Below are 14061 nucleotides of genomic sequence, written 5' to 3'. Positions count from 1 at the left end.
CACTGTTTGCAGAACACTGAACAAAGTAGTGTTGAATCAGCTTTGAAGATATTCTGGTCTTGAAAGCAAATCAACTCACTACTACATCAATGAAGCAAGCGCAGAAAGAGTAGAAGGGAACTACATTTCCCTCTTTTCTAATTTTCTCTAACAGAAAAGAAATTCTGTAGATGCTTAATAAAATGTGGTTTCTCATTACAAAGGTTAAAACATGACCTTTAAAATATAAATACATAGAGCAGAAAAAATTATAGTGAGGGTGATTAAAAGCATCGGCACTTGTCCCATTCTTCTGGTATGAGCAGTATTAAAGGTTTCTGCTCTACTGAAATTGAATAGATGCTATACAAAAACAATCTCTCTACAATACAAATAGCTCACAAATATGAAATCACCAAAGAAACAAGTTTGGGTGGAAACAATAAGTTACAGACGACTGCTTTTAGTATCTTTACAGCGTCTAATGACTTTCATCCCTATAGGCTTTTCATGTGGCACCCATAGGACACAGGTATTGATGGCACACTTAGTTTTATTCATTAGGGGTCTAGTGAAGAACTAAACACAGTGTCATTTTGACCATTCTGGGGGCTGAATAAAGTACTAACACTGGATTCTGAGCAAGAACATAACTGGGCAATATTTCTCCAAATAACTCTATAAAAGCCCAAGTTACCCTAATTTTTAATACATAATTACTAAAATTAGACAGTCTTTCGCTGTCTTGTTTTCCTATTTATGCAATCTTTATTTACTGTTAAGTACTAGAAAACATTAGAAAATACTAGAAAAAGCAGAAAAGCACATATTTTATCTGAAATCCCAGCACATATTGTTTTCATCTTCTTTTAGTCTTTGTTTATATGTATACAGCTATGTCAGAGTTGTATGTGATGTATAATTTTTTCTACTTTTTTCATATATTATGTATTCCCCATGTACTTACAGTTTTTATTATAAGCGTAATAGTTACTTACTGTACCCTCTTACCTTTTTTTGTACTTGTTTCCACTTTTTTGTTTGCTAAGTTAAATTTGATACTTTTTTCTTTCTTTATATTACTTCCTCACGTTCAATCCTGAGATTAAAGAGTATAGTTTCCTGGTTCTTGGTATACATTCCAAGTTGCTATCCAAAAGGATTTTTCTAGTTTTTGCTGACAGTAGCAAAGTATGAGCAAGTCTCTTTTACTACAACTTTGCCAGCAATGAATGTTGCCGATTATTTTTTGGTGCTAATTTAGTTAGGTATAAAATAGTGTTTTATAAGTTCGCACTATTTTAATTGCCAGTGATATAGGATATTTTCTCAACATTTGTTTAATACATCTTCTTTGTATGAATTATCAAATTTATCCCTTGTCCATTTATTTATTAGGGTCTTGCAGTTCTCATAAGCTCAAAGGAGCTTTCTATTTCTTTGATACATACGAAGAGGCTTTTTACAAAAGCATTTTTCTTTTAATTTTATTATGTTTTGAACAAAATATTTTTATAGCTGCTTGTCATTTGCTTTGCAGTTTCTTCTACTGCCTAATCTATCTTCTAAGAGTGATCTATAGTTGATTTTTAAAAAGTTTAACCTTTACATCTGAAGTTTATTTTGTTGTATGGTATGAGAACTGATGCAAATTAATTTTTTTCATAGTGTTATTTAGTGATTCAAAAAACAATTTGTTAAATAATCCTTTCTTTTTACTTTTTTTTTTTTTTTTTTTTTCGGTACGCGGGCCTCTCACTGTTGTGGCCTCTCCCGTTGCGGAGCACAGGCTCCGGACGCGCAGGCTCAGTGGCCATGGCTCACGGGCCCAGTCACTCCAAGGCATGTGGGATCCTCCGCGACCAGGGCACAAACCCGCGTCCCCTGCTTCGGCAGGCAAACTCTCAACCACTGCACCACCAGGGAATCCCTTTACATAATTTTATAATGTTTATATTGTAATTTACTATATATTTTATAAATAATTCCTATTATTTAGTATTTTTATAAAATGAGAAATAAATGAAGTATTAAAATACAAATGATAGGAGGGAGGGACAAGATAGGGGTAGGGGATTAAGAGGCACAAACTACTATGTATAAAATAAATAAGCTACCAGGATATATTGTACGGCACAAGGAATGTAGCCAATATTATATAATAACATTTTTTTATTCTTCTTTTTTTTAAAGATTTTTTTTTGATGTGGACCATTTTTAAAGTCTTTATGGAATTTGTTACAATATTGCTTCTGTTTTATGTTTTGTTTTTTTGGCCACAAGGCATGTGGGATCTTAGTTCTCCGACCAGGGATTGAACCCGCACCCCCTGCATTGGAGGGCGAAGTCTTAACCACTGGACCGCCAGGGAAGTCCCTATAATAACTTTAAATGGAGTATAATCTATAAAAATATTAAATCACTATGTTGTACACCTGAAATTAATATAATATTGTAAATCAACTATACTTCAATTAAAAAATAAATAAAATAGGGCTTCCCTGGTGGCTCAGCGGTTGAGAGTCCGCCTGCCGATGCAGGGGACGCGGGTTCGTGCCCCAGTCCGGGAAGATCCCACATGCCGCGGAGCAACTAAGCCCGTGAGCCATGGCCGCTGAGCCTGTGCATCCGGAGCCTGTGCTCTGCAATGGGAAAGGCCACAACAGTGAGAGGCCCGTGTACCTCAAAATAATAATAATAATAAAAATATAAATAAATAAAATAAAATACAAATGATAAATATATTTGGCACTCAAATACCAAAGGTTGATATTATAATAAATAACAAAAATTTCCTTGACCAACAGTAGCTCACGCCTCTGTTAATTCATCTATGTTCAACCAAATCTTAATTGTCCATGGAAAAATAAAGGGGCCGGCATTGGTAATTCAAGAACACAGAGTGTAAAGTAATACTTCAACCACCTTTCCATCAATTTTTTTTACTAGAACTGACTACCAGAAATAAAATTGATTCATGTGATTTAGTCCTCTCTGTCCAGTTCCAATATCCTGATCGATATCTAGTAGGGAGTCAAGGAACAAGAAAATGGCAGCAAAAAGAACGTTAGCAACAAGGCTATACAAATTGGGGGCCTAGATCACTGAGGAACAAGATAACAAACCTTATAATGATGGAAACTGGCTGTGCTCCCTCCAGGGTTAGTCCCAGACTTTCTGCTGCTTTTACAGCTGTCCCATTGGTACTCTTCCCCAGCTTTTATCTTCTCTCTGATTCATCACTATGACTACTATCTTAATTCCAATATCCACCATGATCCCTAGGACTGAGAAAAAGCCACATGCCCACTCACTTTAACACATAAGTTCTCCTTTGTTTATTCAGACAAGTCTATGACAATACTTGCTTTGAGACTGGGAACTATTTGGCAATAAAAGATTTCACATATTACCTTACGCTTCACTACCAACATACTAAATGGGAGATGAAGATATCATTAAAAAAAATTTAATCAAGTGAAATTTCCTCATAATACCAAATGCAGGGACACATCTGTTATATGTACTATCCTTTGGTTGACTGTAATCCAGGATTAAAGATTAGCTCCATGATCCCAGAGCTGACAAGAAAAAAACTACACTTAGTTTCAGGCTAGTGAATCTCTTCTACAGCCCACAGCAACACCTGCTCACGGTAGGATATCCTGTCATTTGCTGAAGAGCTGGGCAGCTGCCGTACCCTTGTAAGCTTAAACTGACCAAGGATGTGTCTTACTTGCTCCTGAAATAAGCCTTTCTGAAGGTCACATAATCAATCGGAACACAGATTAAATACAAGGTTACAGAACAATAAAGAATTTTAAAGGCTTCTTTTAACAGACATAGGATGTGTCTGTTAGTCTTCTTTATGAGTCTGAACCTCAATGCTGCGTTTGGATCCTGAGACCTCCAAATTGCCACCAAAATAATTATTAGACTGGACAAGTTAAGACCCCCAAAACCAAATGAGTTTATCACATAAGCAGATATTAGTAAGTTTTGTGTCTAAGCAGAGAAGAAGGAACTTCTAAAAAATAATAAATTAAGGGTGGGTGGTTATGGGATGACAAGTGATTTTTATTTTCCTCTTTGGATTTGTCTTTATTCCCAATTTTTAAAATAATAAAACTGTTTAACATAGGAGTCCCCAACCGCTGTGTGACAAGGAACAACTCTTTAATTTCCCTGAAACCTTAAGATCATAGAGAGAAAAAGAGGATAGAATGTGCAGGGTACGGAGAGAAAACAGACAGACAAAACCTAGGGATTGAGAAAGAATGCTGTGGTTGACAAATCCTGGAAAGTATACCTGGAATAGACAGATTTACAGGAAAATCCCAATATACTTATGGAGAAGGGGTATAGATGGGGAGTCTGGTATTGGTTTAAGAGAAAGTATTTCAGAGTCAATTAAAAAAAATTGAAGTATAGCTGATTTACAATGTTTTGTTGATTTCTGCTGTACAGCAAAGTGATTCAGTTATACATATATATATATATACAATCTTTTTCATATTCTTTTCCATTATGGTTTATCCCAGGATATTGAATATAATTCCCTGTGCTATATAGTAGGACGGTATTGTTTATCCATTCTATATGTCATAGTTTGCATCTACTAACCCCTAACTCCTAGTCCACCCCTCCCCCATACCCCCTCCCCCTTGGCAAACACAAGTCTGTTCTCTATGTCTGTGAGTCTGTTTTTGTCTCGTAAATAGGTTCATCTGTGCCATAGTTTAGGTTCCACATAAAGGTGATATCATATGGTATTTGTCTTTCTCTTTTTTACCTTTTTTTTTTTTTTTTTTGCGGCACATGGGCCTCTCACTGCTGCGGCCTCCTCCGTTGCAGAGCACAGGCTCCGGACACGCAGGCCCAGCGGCCATGGCTCACAGGCCCAGCCGCTCAGCGGCATGTGGGATCATCCCGGACCGGGGCATGAACCTGCAACCTCTGCATTGGCAGGCGGACTCTCAACCACTGTACCACCAGGGAAGCCCCTGTCTTTCTCTTTTTGACTTACTTCACTTACTATGATAATTTCTAGTTGCATCCATGTTGCTGCAAATGGCATTATTTCATTCTGTTTTATGGCTGAGTAGTATTCCATTATATATGTACCACATCTTCTTTATCCATTCTTCTGTTAGTGGACACTTAGGTTGTTTCCATGTCTTGGCTACTGTGAATAGTACCGCTATGAACATAGGGGTGCATGTATCTTTTTGAATTATAGTTTTGTCTGCATATATACCCAGGAGTAGGATTGCTGGGTCATATGGTAATTCTATTTTTAGTTTTTTGAGGAACCTCCATACTGTTTTCCACAGTGGTTGCACCAACTTACATTCCCACCAACAGTGCAGGAGGGTTCCCTTTTCTCCACACCCTCCCCAGCATTTGTTATTGGTAGACTTTTTGATGATAGCCATTCTGAAAGGTGTGAGGTGGTACCTCATTGTAGTTCTGATTTGCATTTCTAAAATAAAGTATTTCACATCAATAGATGAGTGGAGAAAGACAATGTGGTATATATATATCTACACACACACACACACACACACACACACACACACACACACACACACACACTGGAATACTACTCAGCCATAAAAGAGAATGAAATTTTGCCATCTGCAGCAACATGGATGGACTTGGAGGGCATTATGCTAAGTGAAAGAAGTCAGACAGAGAAAGACAAATACTGTATGATGTCACTTATATGTGGAATCTAAAAAATACAACAAACTAGTGAATATTAAAAAAAGAGAAGCAGACTCACAGATAAGAATAAACTAGTGGTTACTAGTGGGGAGAGGGGGAAGGGGCAATATAGGGGTGGGGGAGTGGGAGGTAGAAACTACTGGCTGTAAGACAGGCCACAAGGATGTATTGTACAACACGGGGAAGATAGCTAACATTTTGTAATAACTGTAAATGGAGTGTAAAAATTGTGTTAAAAAATAAAATAAAATAATACCTTAAAATAAAATATCAAAAAAAGAAAAAGTATTTCAGAAATAGAAAAAATTGAATGCATGGAAAAAGTGGCTAATGGCAACTAATGTCACCTGGTAGTTGTGGAAAAGCTGTCAACAGTCTTGACTAAAATATATGAATACATTTTTAAGGGAGGGCTACAGAATCCAATATTCAGTTATAAAATAAATAAAACAGAATATCATTTCTGGTCCATATTATTCCTTTATAAAATTTCTTGATGAAAGAACTCATAACAACTGATCATTTACATAAGCCTGCAAAGATATGTATCAAACGTTTTAAAGCAAAAAATCCTTTGAACCCAGCATTCCTCTTTTAATAATTTATCCTAAGAAGTAATCAAGATATGTGCGAAAATTAAGGAATGGACACGTTCACTGCAGTGTGGCTTATAATCACTGAAAATAGTAAACAAATTGTTAAGCAATAGAAGATTGCACTAGAAGTTATCAATGAATTTGGTAAAGTTGCAGGATACAAAATTAATATACAGAAATATGTTAATTTCTATACACTAACAACTAACAATCAGAAAAGGAAATTAAGAAAATAATCCCACTTACAATTGCGTCAAAATGAATAAAATAGTAGGAATAAATCTAAGGAGGTAAAGGACCTGTACTCTGAAAACTATAAGACACTGATGAAAGAAATTGAGGACAACACAAACAGATGGAAAGATATACCATGTTCATGGACTGGAAGAATTAATATTGTTAAAATGACCATACTACCCAAGGCAATCTAGGAATTCAATGCAATCCTGTCAAAATACCCATGGCATTCTTCATAAAAGTAGAACAAATAATTCTAAAATTTGTATGGAAACACAAAATACCCCAAATAGCCAAAACTATCTTGAGAAAGAAGAACAAAGCTGGAGGTATCATGCGCCCTGATTTCAAACTATACTGCAAAGCTACAGTAATCAAAGCAGTATGGTTCTGGCACATAGATCAATGGAACAGAATAGAGAGCCCAGAAATGAAACCATAATTACATGGGCAATTAATCTATGACAAAGGAGGCAAGAATATACAATGGGGAAAAGACAGCCTCTTCAATAAATGGTGTTGGGAAAACTGGACAGCTACATGCAAAAGAATCAAACTGGACTACACCATATACAAAAATAAATTCAAAATGGATTAAAGTCTTAAATGTAAGACCTGAAACCATAAAACTTCTGGAAGAAAAAATAGGCAGTATGGTCTTTGACATCAGTCTTAGCAATATTTTTTGGATATGTCTCCTCAGGCAAGGGCAACTAAAGCAAAAATAAACAAATGGGGCTACATCAAACTAAAAAGCTTTTGCACAGTGAAGGAAACTATCAATGAAATGAAAAGGCAGCTTACTGAATGGGAGATGATATTTATAAATGCTATATCTGATAAGGGGTTAATATCCAAAATATACAAATAACTCATATAGCTCAACATCAAACAAACAACCTGATTAAAAAATGGGTAGGGCTTCCCTGGTGGCGCAGTGGTTGACAGTCCGCCTGCCGATGCAGGGGACATGGGTTCGTGCCCCGGTCCGGGAAGATCCCACATGCCGCAGAGCGGCTGCACCCATGAGCCATGGCCACTGAGCCTGCATGTCTGGAGCCTGTGCTCTGCAATGGGAGAGGCCACAACAGTGAGAGGCCTGCATACAGCAAAAAAAAAAAAAAAAAAAAAAAAAAAGGGTAGAGGATCTGAACAGACATTTATCTAAAGAAGACATACAAATGGCTCTCAGGTACATGAAAAGATGTTCCATATCACTAATTATTAGGAAAATGCAAATGAAAACCACAGTGAGATATCACTTCACACCTGCTAGAATGGCTATTATCAAAAAAACAACAAATAACAAGTGTTGGCCAGGATGTAGGTAAACGGGAACCCTTGGGTACTGGTGATGGGAACCCAAATTGGTGCAGCCGCTATGGAAAACAGTATGGAGATACCACAAAAAACTAAAAATAGACCTATATATAGGACTACCACATGACTCAGCAACTCCACTCCTGGGTATTTATCTAAAGAAAACAAAAACACTCTTTAGAGACCTAAATGTAAGACCAGATACTATGAAACTCCTAGAGGAAAATATGCAGAACACTCTTTGACATAAACTGCAGCAATATTTTTTTTGGATCTGTCTCCTAAAGGAAAGGAAATGAAAACAAAAATAAACAAGTGGGACCTAATTAAACTTAAAAGATTTCACACAGCAAAGGAAATCACTGACAAGACAAAAAGATAACCCACTGAATGGGAGAAAATATTTGCAAATGATATGGCTGATAAGGGATTAATATCCAACATATATAAAGAGCTCATACAACACAACATCAAAAAAACAAACCAGATTAAAAAATGGGGAGAAGAACTAAACAGACATTTTTCCAAAGAGGAAAAGAAAATGGCCAACAGGCATACGAAAAGATGCTCAACATCAGTAATCATCAGGGAAATGAAAATCAAAGCCACAATGAGATATCACCTCACACCTGTCAGAAGGAATGGCTATCATCAAAAAGAACACAACAAGTGTCGGTGAGGATGTGAAAAAAGGGAACCCTTGTTCACTGTTAGTGGGAATGTAAACTGGTGCAGCCACTGTGGAAAACAGTATGGAGGTGTCTCAAAAAACTAAAAATAGAACTACCATATGACTCAGCAATTCCACTCCTGTGTATATATCAGAAAAAACCAAAAACACTAATTTGAAAAGATACATGCACCCCAATGTTCATAGCAGCATTATTTACAATTGCCAAGATATGGAAACAACCTAAGTGTCCATCAACAGATGAGTGGACAAGATTGGATACACAGACACACAGACACACACACAGACACACACACAGACACACACACACACACACACACACACACACACAATGGAATACTACTCAGCCATAAAAAAGAACGAAATTTTGCCATTTGCGGCAAATGGATGGATATGGAGGGCATTATGCTAGTAAAATAAGTTAGAGAAAGACAAATACTGTAGAATATCACGTATATGTGGAATCTAAAAAATATAACAAACTAGTGAATATAACAAAAAAGCAGACTCACAGATATAGAGAACAAACCAGTGGTTACCAGTGGGGAGGGAGGGAGGGGTGGGAGAATGGGAGGTACAAACTACTCAGTGTAAGATAGGCTCAAGGATGTAATGTACAACACGGGGAATATGACCAAAATTCTCTAATAACTGTAAATGGAAAGCAATCTTTAAAAATTGTATAAAAAATAAAAAATTTAAAAAAACCAAAAAAACCCCCACTCTTTAGAAAAGGTATCTGCACACTTACATTAACTGCAGCATTATTTACAATAGCCAAGATATGGAAGCAATCTAAGTACCCATCGGTAGATGAATGGACAAAAAAGGTGTGGTGTACACACACACACACACACACACACACACACACACACACACACACACAATGGAATATTACTCAGCCATAAAAAAGAATGAAATCTTGCCATTTGTGACAGCATGGACAGACCTAGAGGACACTAAGCTAAGTGAAATAAGTCAGATGGAGAAAGACAAATACTATATGATTTCACTTAAATGTGTAATCTAAAAAACAAAACAAATGAACAAACACAATAAAACAGAAACAGAGTCATAGATACAGAGAACAGACAGGTGGTTGTCAGAGGGAAGGAGGGAGGGGGGAGGGGAGAAGTAGGTGAGGGAGATTAAGAGGTACAAACTTTTAGTACAAAATAAATGAGTCAAGGGTATGAAATGTACAGTGTGGGGAATATAGTCAATAATTATGTAACATCTTTGTATGGTGACAGACAGTAACTAATCATGGTGATGATTTTGAAATGTACAGAAATGTCAAATCACTATGTTGTGTACCAGGAACTAATATAGTGTTGTAGGTCAATTATACTTCAAAAACAAACTCACAAAGAAAGAGATCAGATTTGTGGTTACCAGAGGTGGCGAGTAGGGGAGGGGGAATTGGATGAAGGCAGTCAGAAGGTACAAACTTCCAGTTATAAGATAAGTAAGTACTAGGGATGTGGTGTACAACTTGATAAATATAATGAACACTGTTTATGTTAATGCATGAAAGTTGTTAAGACAGTAAACCCTAAGAGTTCTCATTACAAGGAAAAAAACAGGATTACTTAATTATAATTACTTAAACTGTGTATGTTAACACAATTTAATATTATGCAGCGATTAAGAATGATGCTGAAAAAGTATATTTCACGATACAGGAAATGTTCACAGTATGAAGTAAAAAAGTGTTACAGAACAGCGTGACTTTTTTAAGCACACATACACACATGTATAGACTAACATATACCCAAAACACTAATGGTGGTTATTGTCAGGAGATGGGAGAATCATAGATTATTTTAATTTTTGGGGGGGAACTTACTTGTATGTTTCAAAATTTCTATATATATTACTTTTGTTCTCAGGAAAAAATTGTTTCAACAATATAAATGAAGTTATAAAGGACACTAGTGCCATGTGTTCTCTTTACTTCAAAAGCATAAGGCTTGAATTGGAGTATATGAATATACATACTACACAATGATGGGAGTTAAATTTTTACTTTTTAAAAAGCTGTGGGATCTCGAAATAATAATGTTTCTCAAGAATGGTTAGATATTTTGTTCTTTCCTCAAAATGCGAGCTTTCTGTGCCTGACTGTAAGATAAAAAAATTCCTTTTTACTACTACCTAAGGCAGGCCTGCAATCTTCAGGGGCAGTACCATGTGGCTTCCGTCTGGTTTTGAATTAGTCCAGTGACCATCAGACTTTTTGACTGTAAAAACTGTCAATCAAATTTTTGAATATGCACTCACTATGTAATTTATTTATAAATTATATATCTGTAAAACTTTATTAAAGTACCAAATATATATGAAAACATGCATGAAAATAGAAATTTAAAATGATGAGATAAAAGGAACAGAAGCTCTAACATCTTCTTCTTCACAATGTCATGGATTGTCTTATATGTACTCTACTCTGGACACCACTGGACTGTACAACCACAAAAGGTGGGCTTCGACCAAAAAAGACCAACCATATGTCAATCTGTTCCATTCAGGTCTATAGGAAATTGATATGGGATATTCTTCTGGCACTAGGTCTTTAATTTATCAAAGGTTATGCAGTTAATGGTGGTAGTGCGTTTACACAGGAAATATCTTCCAGGTCCATACTCTAGCTTACCTTGCTGCTGCAATTTGTAATCAGTGGAATATGCCTTCCCAATGATATTCCATACAGGCCTTAAGCATCCAAATAGTCCTTCAAGAAACCCACCACTGCCGCTGCCCGACCTGCTGAACTGAATCTTGATGTCTTCAGTTCCACTTGTGCCCTCTCCATCCACAGTGTTGCTGTTCCCGTGAGACATGGCCATCTCTGATTCATCTTGTTCCCTTAGCTGAAGAACGCTGTTCTCAAACTGGTCCCTGGAATCCTCGCTTACGCTTGTCAACACTGTTGTGGTGATGGGGCTGTTCATGCCCTCATTTAGCTCTGTTTGCACCACCCCCTTTTCCTGCTGGTCCTTAAGAAGCTTGGGTGAAGGGTGGCTTCGCATAGGTGCGATGTCATCTTGTAGTCCATTGAAGGTTTTGTTTTCACTCAAAGGCAAGTGTGGGGAAGGGGAGCAGCTCAGGTGCTCCTGAGGGTTGGCCATCGTGCCATGAGTGTGCCCAGGGTCCTGAGATGACACTCAGAGGATCATTAGAAAAGAGTTCTGATGTAAGAGGGGGCTTCAGAACCTGGGGAAAACAGGAGGAGGTCGTGAGATCACCCTTTCTTTAGTCATCCACACCACTACACTTCCGTTTATAATAATAAAAACATTGAAACAAGGGGGATTGATTATAAACAGTGGTGTTCATCCATATGAAGGAATACTGTGCAGCAGTTAAAAATCATGTTGTAGAAGAGTATTTACTAACATGAGAAAATGTTCATGACATATTAATATAAAAAGTAGGTTAGAAAAATATATACAATGTAAGCCATTAAAAATTTTTATTATTTAAAAGGATACACAAACACATATACAAGAAAAAAAGACTGGAAGGATACATCCAAAGAATTAACAACAGTTAATTCTAGGTGGTTAGATTTGGGAGGGATTTATGTTGTGTTTTTCGAGATATTCTAAGTATTTTGCATTAATATGTTTCTATAGACTGAATGGTTGTGTCCCCCCAAAATTTACATGTTGAAACTCATTTGTGATGCTGTTTGGAGGTGGGGGCCTTTGGGATGGGATTAGGTCATGATGGTGGAGTCTTCATGAATGGGATTAGTGCCTTATAAAAAAGACCCCAGGTTACTCCCTTCCCTCTTCTTCCATGTGAGGACACAGTGAGAAGATGGCTGTCTATGAACCAGGAAGCAGGCCCTCACCAGATTATCAAATCTGTGAGTGCTTTGATATTGGATATCTCAGCTCAGCCTCCAAAAAACTGTCAGAAGTAAAAATGTTTGTTGTCTGAGCCATCTAGTCTGTGGTATTTTTGTTATAGCAGCCTGAACAGACTAAGAAATATATATTATATTTATAATCAGAAAAAAATTGTTTCCCTTCCCAAAGGTATAAATATATTTTTGTTAGAAACTACATTCTGAGTTATTATAAGTCACTGCTGATATCTTCTGTTTGCTTTAGTGTCTTGTCCACTGGCACCTTGCTTTACTTTCTAAGGCATTCATTAAGGCATGTAGATAAATGTCTTGTGTATGTGACAGATAAATTCCTAAGATGTAAATTTTGTTTTACTGTACTGCACCAAATCTGGAGCAATGTGACCAAGCCGCAGCTCTTTAAACTTATTCTTTGCTTCTGATCTGTCCATTAGCACCAATTTCTCAGAGCCACCTACCCCCTGAAAATAAAGACATAGAATTGTTCTAGATTCACCAGATCATGCAAAATCAATCTTAAACTTATTCAATGTATGTCTCTTATCAGAAATTTACTTTCTTTGCAAATCCCTATATAATAGCCCTTCCTTCTTTCACTCTGTATTAAGCATCAAGGATGTGCTAGAGGCCACGGGATAAAGATGATCTCGCAGAGGGGGCAAAAGACAGACCAACAAAGATTGACTGTACACTGCTTAACCAAGTGCTCTGGGAGCACAGAAGAGGGAGGGATAGTTTCAGGGATAGCTGCCCAAAGGTGGTAACTATTGATCTGTTTGAAGGAAGTGTAGAAATTCATCGGGCAGGCAGGAAAGGAGTGAGTGAAAGAAGAGGAAGAGGATACTACAGGTTTGGAGAAAGTGTGAACGAGGGCATGGAGGGATGAAAATATGGAACAGATGAGATATCTTAGTGGCTGGAATGTAGGTTATATGTATATATACAGAGAAAGATATGAATTGGAGAGAGTCAGGGGCTAGATTGTAAGTATGCTAGGCTAAGAGATTTGGATTTTATTCTGAAGGTGATGGGGAGCCACAGTATCCTATATTGGGGGTTACAAATAAAAATAGACAATTCTTATGTTATTAATTTCTCATCTTCATTACTGAGACCAGGGATTGCTAGGGAAGTGAGACTAGGCGTTCCAGGTAGTAATGGGGAGAAGTAGGAGATAACTCTTGTAAAAGGTGGGCCAAGGTCAGAATATGGTGGACCTGTATGGTAAGCTTAAAGCTTTTAGATTTTATCCTCAAGACAACAGAGAGTCATTAAGGAATTTTAAGCAATGGAGTGATTTGGTCAGATTTGTAATTTAAAATCATACCCATAGCAATAGAGGTTGGATTGAAGGAGAATGACTGAAGGTCAAGATATCAGTTAGGAGGAAGAGATCAAGTAAGAAATGATGAGGACACCAAGGCAGTAGCAATGGCAATGAATGAAGAGGAGGGGACAGGTTTTAAGAGGTAAAACTGGTAAGATCTAGTGATTGATAAAACATGGGGGTGGGTGAGGAAAGGGACAGGAGAGGAATACTTTCAGATAACTAACTTGGGATAATGGATAGATGGACAATGTCATTAACTGAGATATGAAATATCAGAAGAGATGAAGTTTTAGAATGAAGATAA

The 14061-nt window shown here is 37.0% G+C and overlaps 1 protein-coding gene across 1 annotated transcript in view; it reads right to left on the bottom strand.

The window, feature by feature from the left end:
* MAP3K13 (mitogen-activated protein kinase kinase kinase 13) overlaps positions 1–11690 on the bottom strand; it is a 46579-nt gene extending 34889 nt beyond the window's left edge. Inside the window, exon 1 of the mRNA XM_082654941.1 lies at positions 11207–11690. Within this exon, the coding sequence (XP_082511067.1) occupies positions 11207–11681 (475 nt within the window). The 5' untranslated portion in view covers positions 11682–11690. The remainder of the gene's footprint in view (positions 1–11206) is intronic.
* Between the last annotated feature and the right edge of the window lie 2371 nt (positions 11691–14061).

This window comes from Grampus griseus (genome assembly GCF_964374135.1).
Source record: "Grampus griseus genome assembly, chromosome: 5".
Classification (NCBI taxonomy): domain Eukaryota; kingdom Metazoa; phylum Chordata; class Mammalia; order Artiodactyla; family Delphinidae; genus Grampus; species Grampus griseus.
Note: the sequence above shows the minus strand (reverse complement) of the source record. Positions and strands in the feature narration are given on the sequence as shown.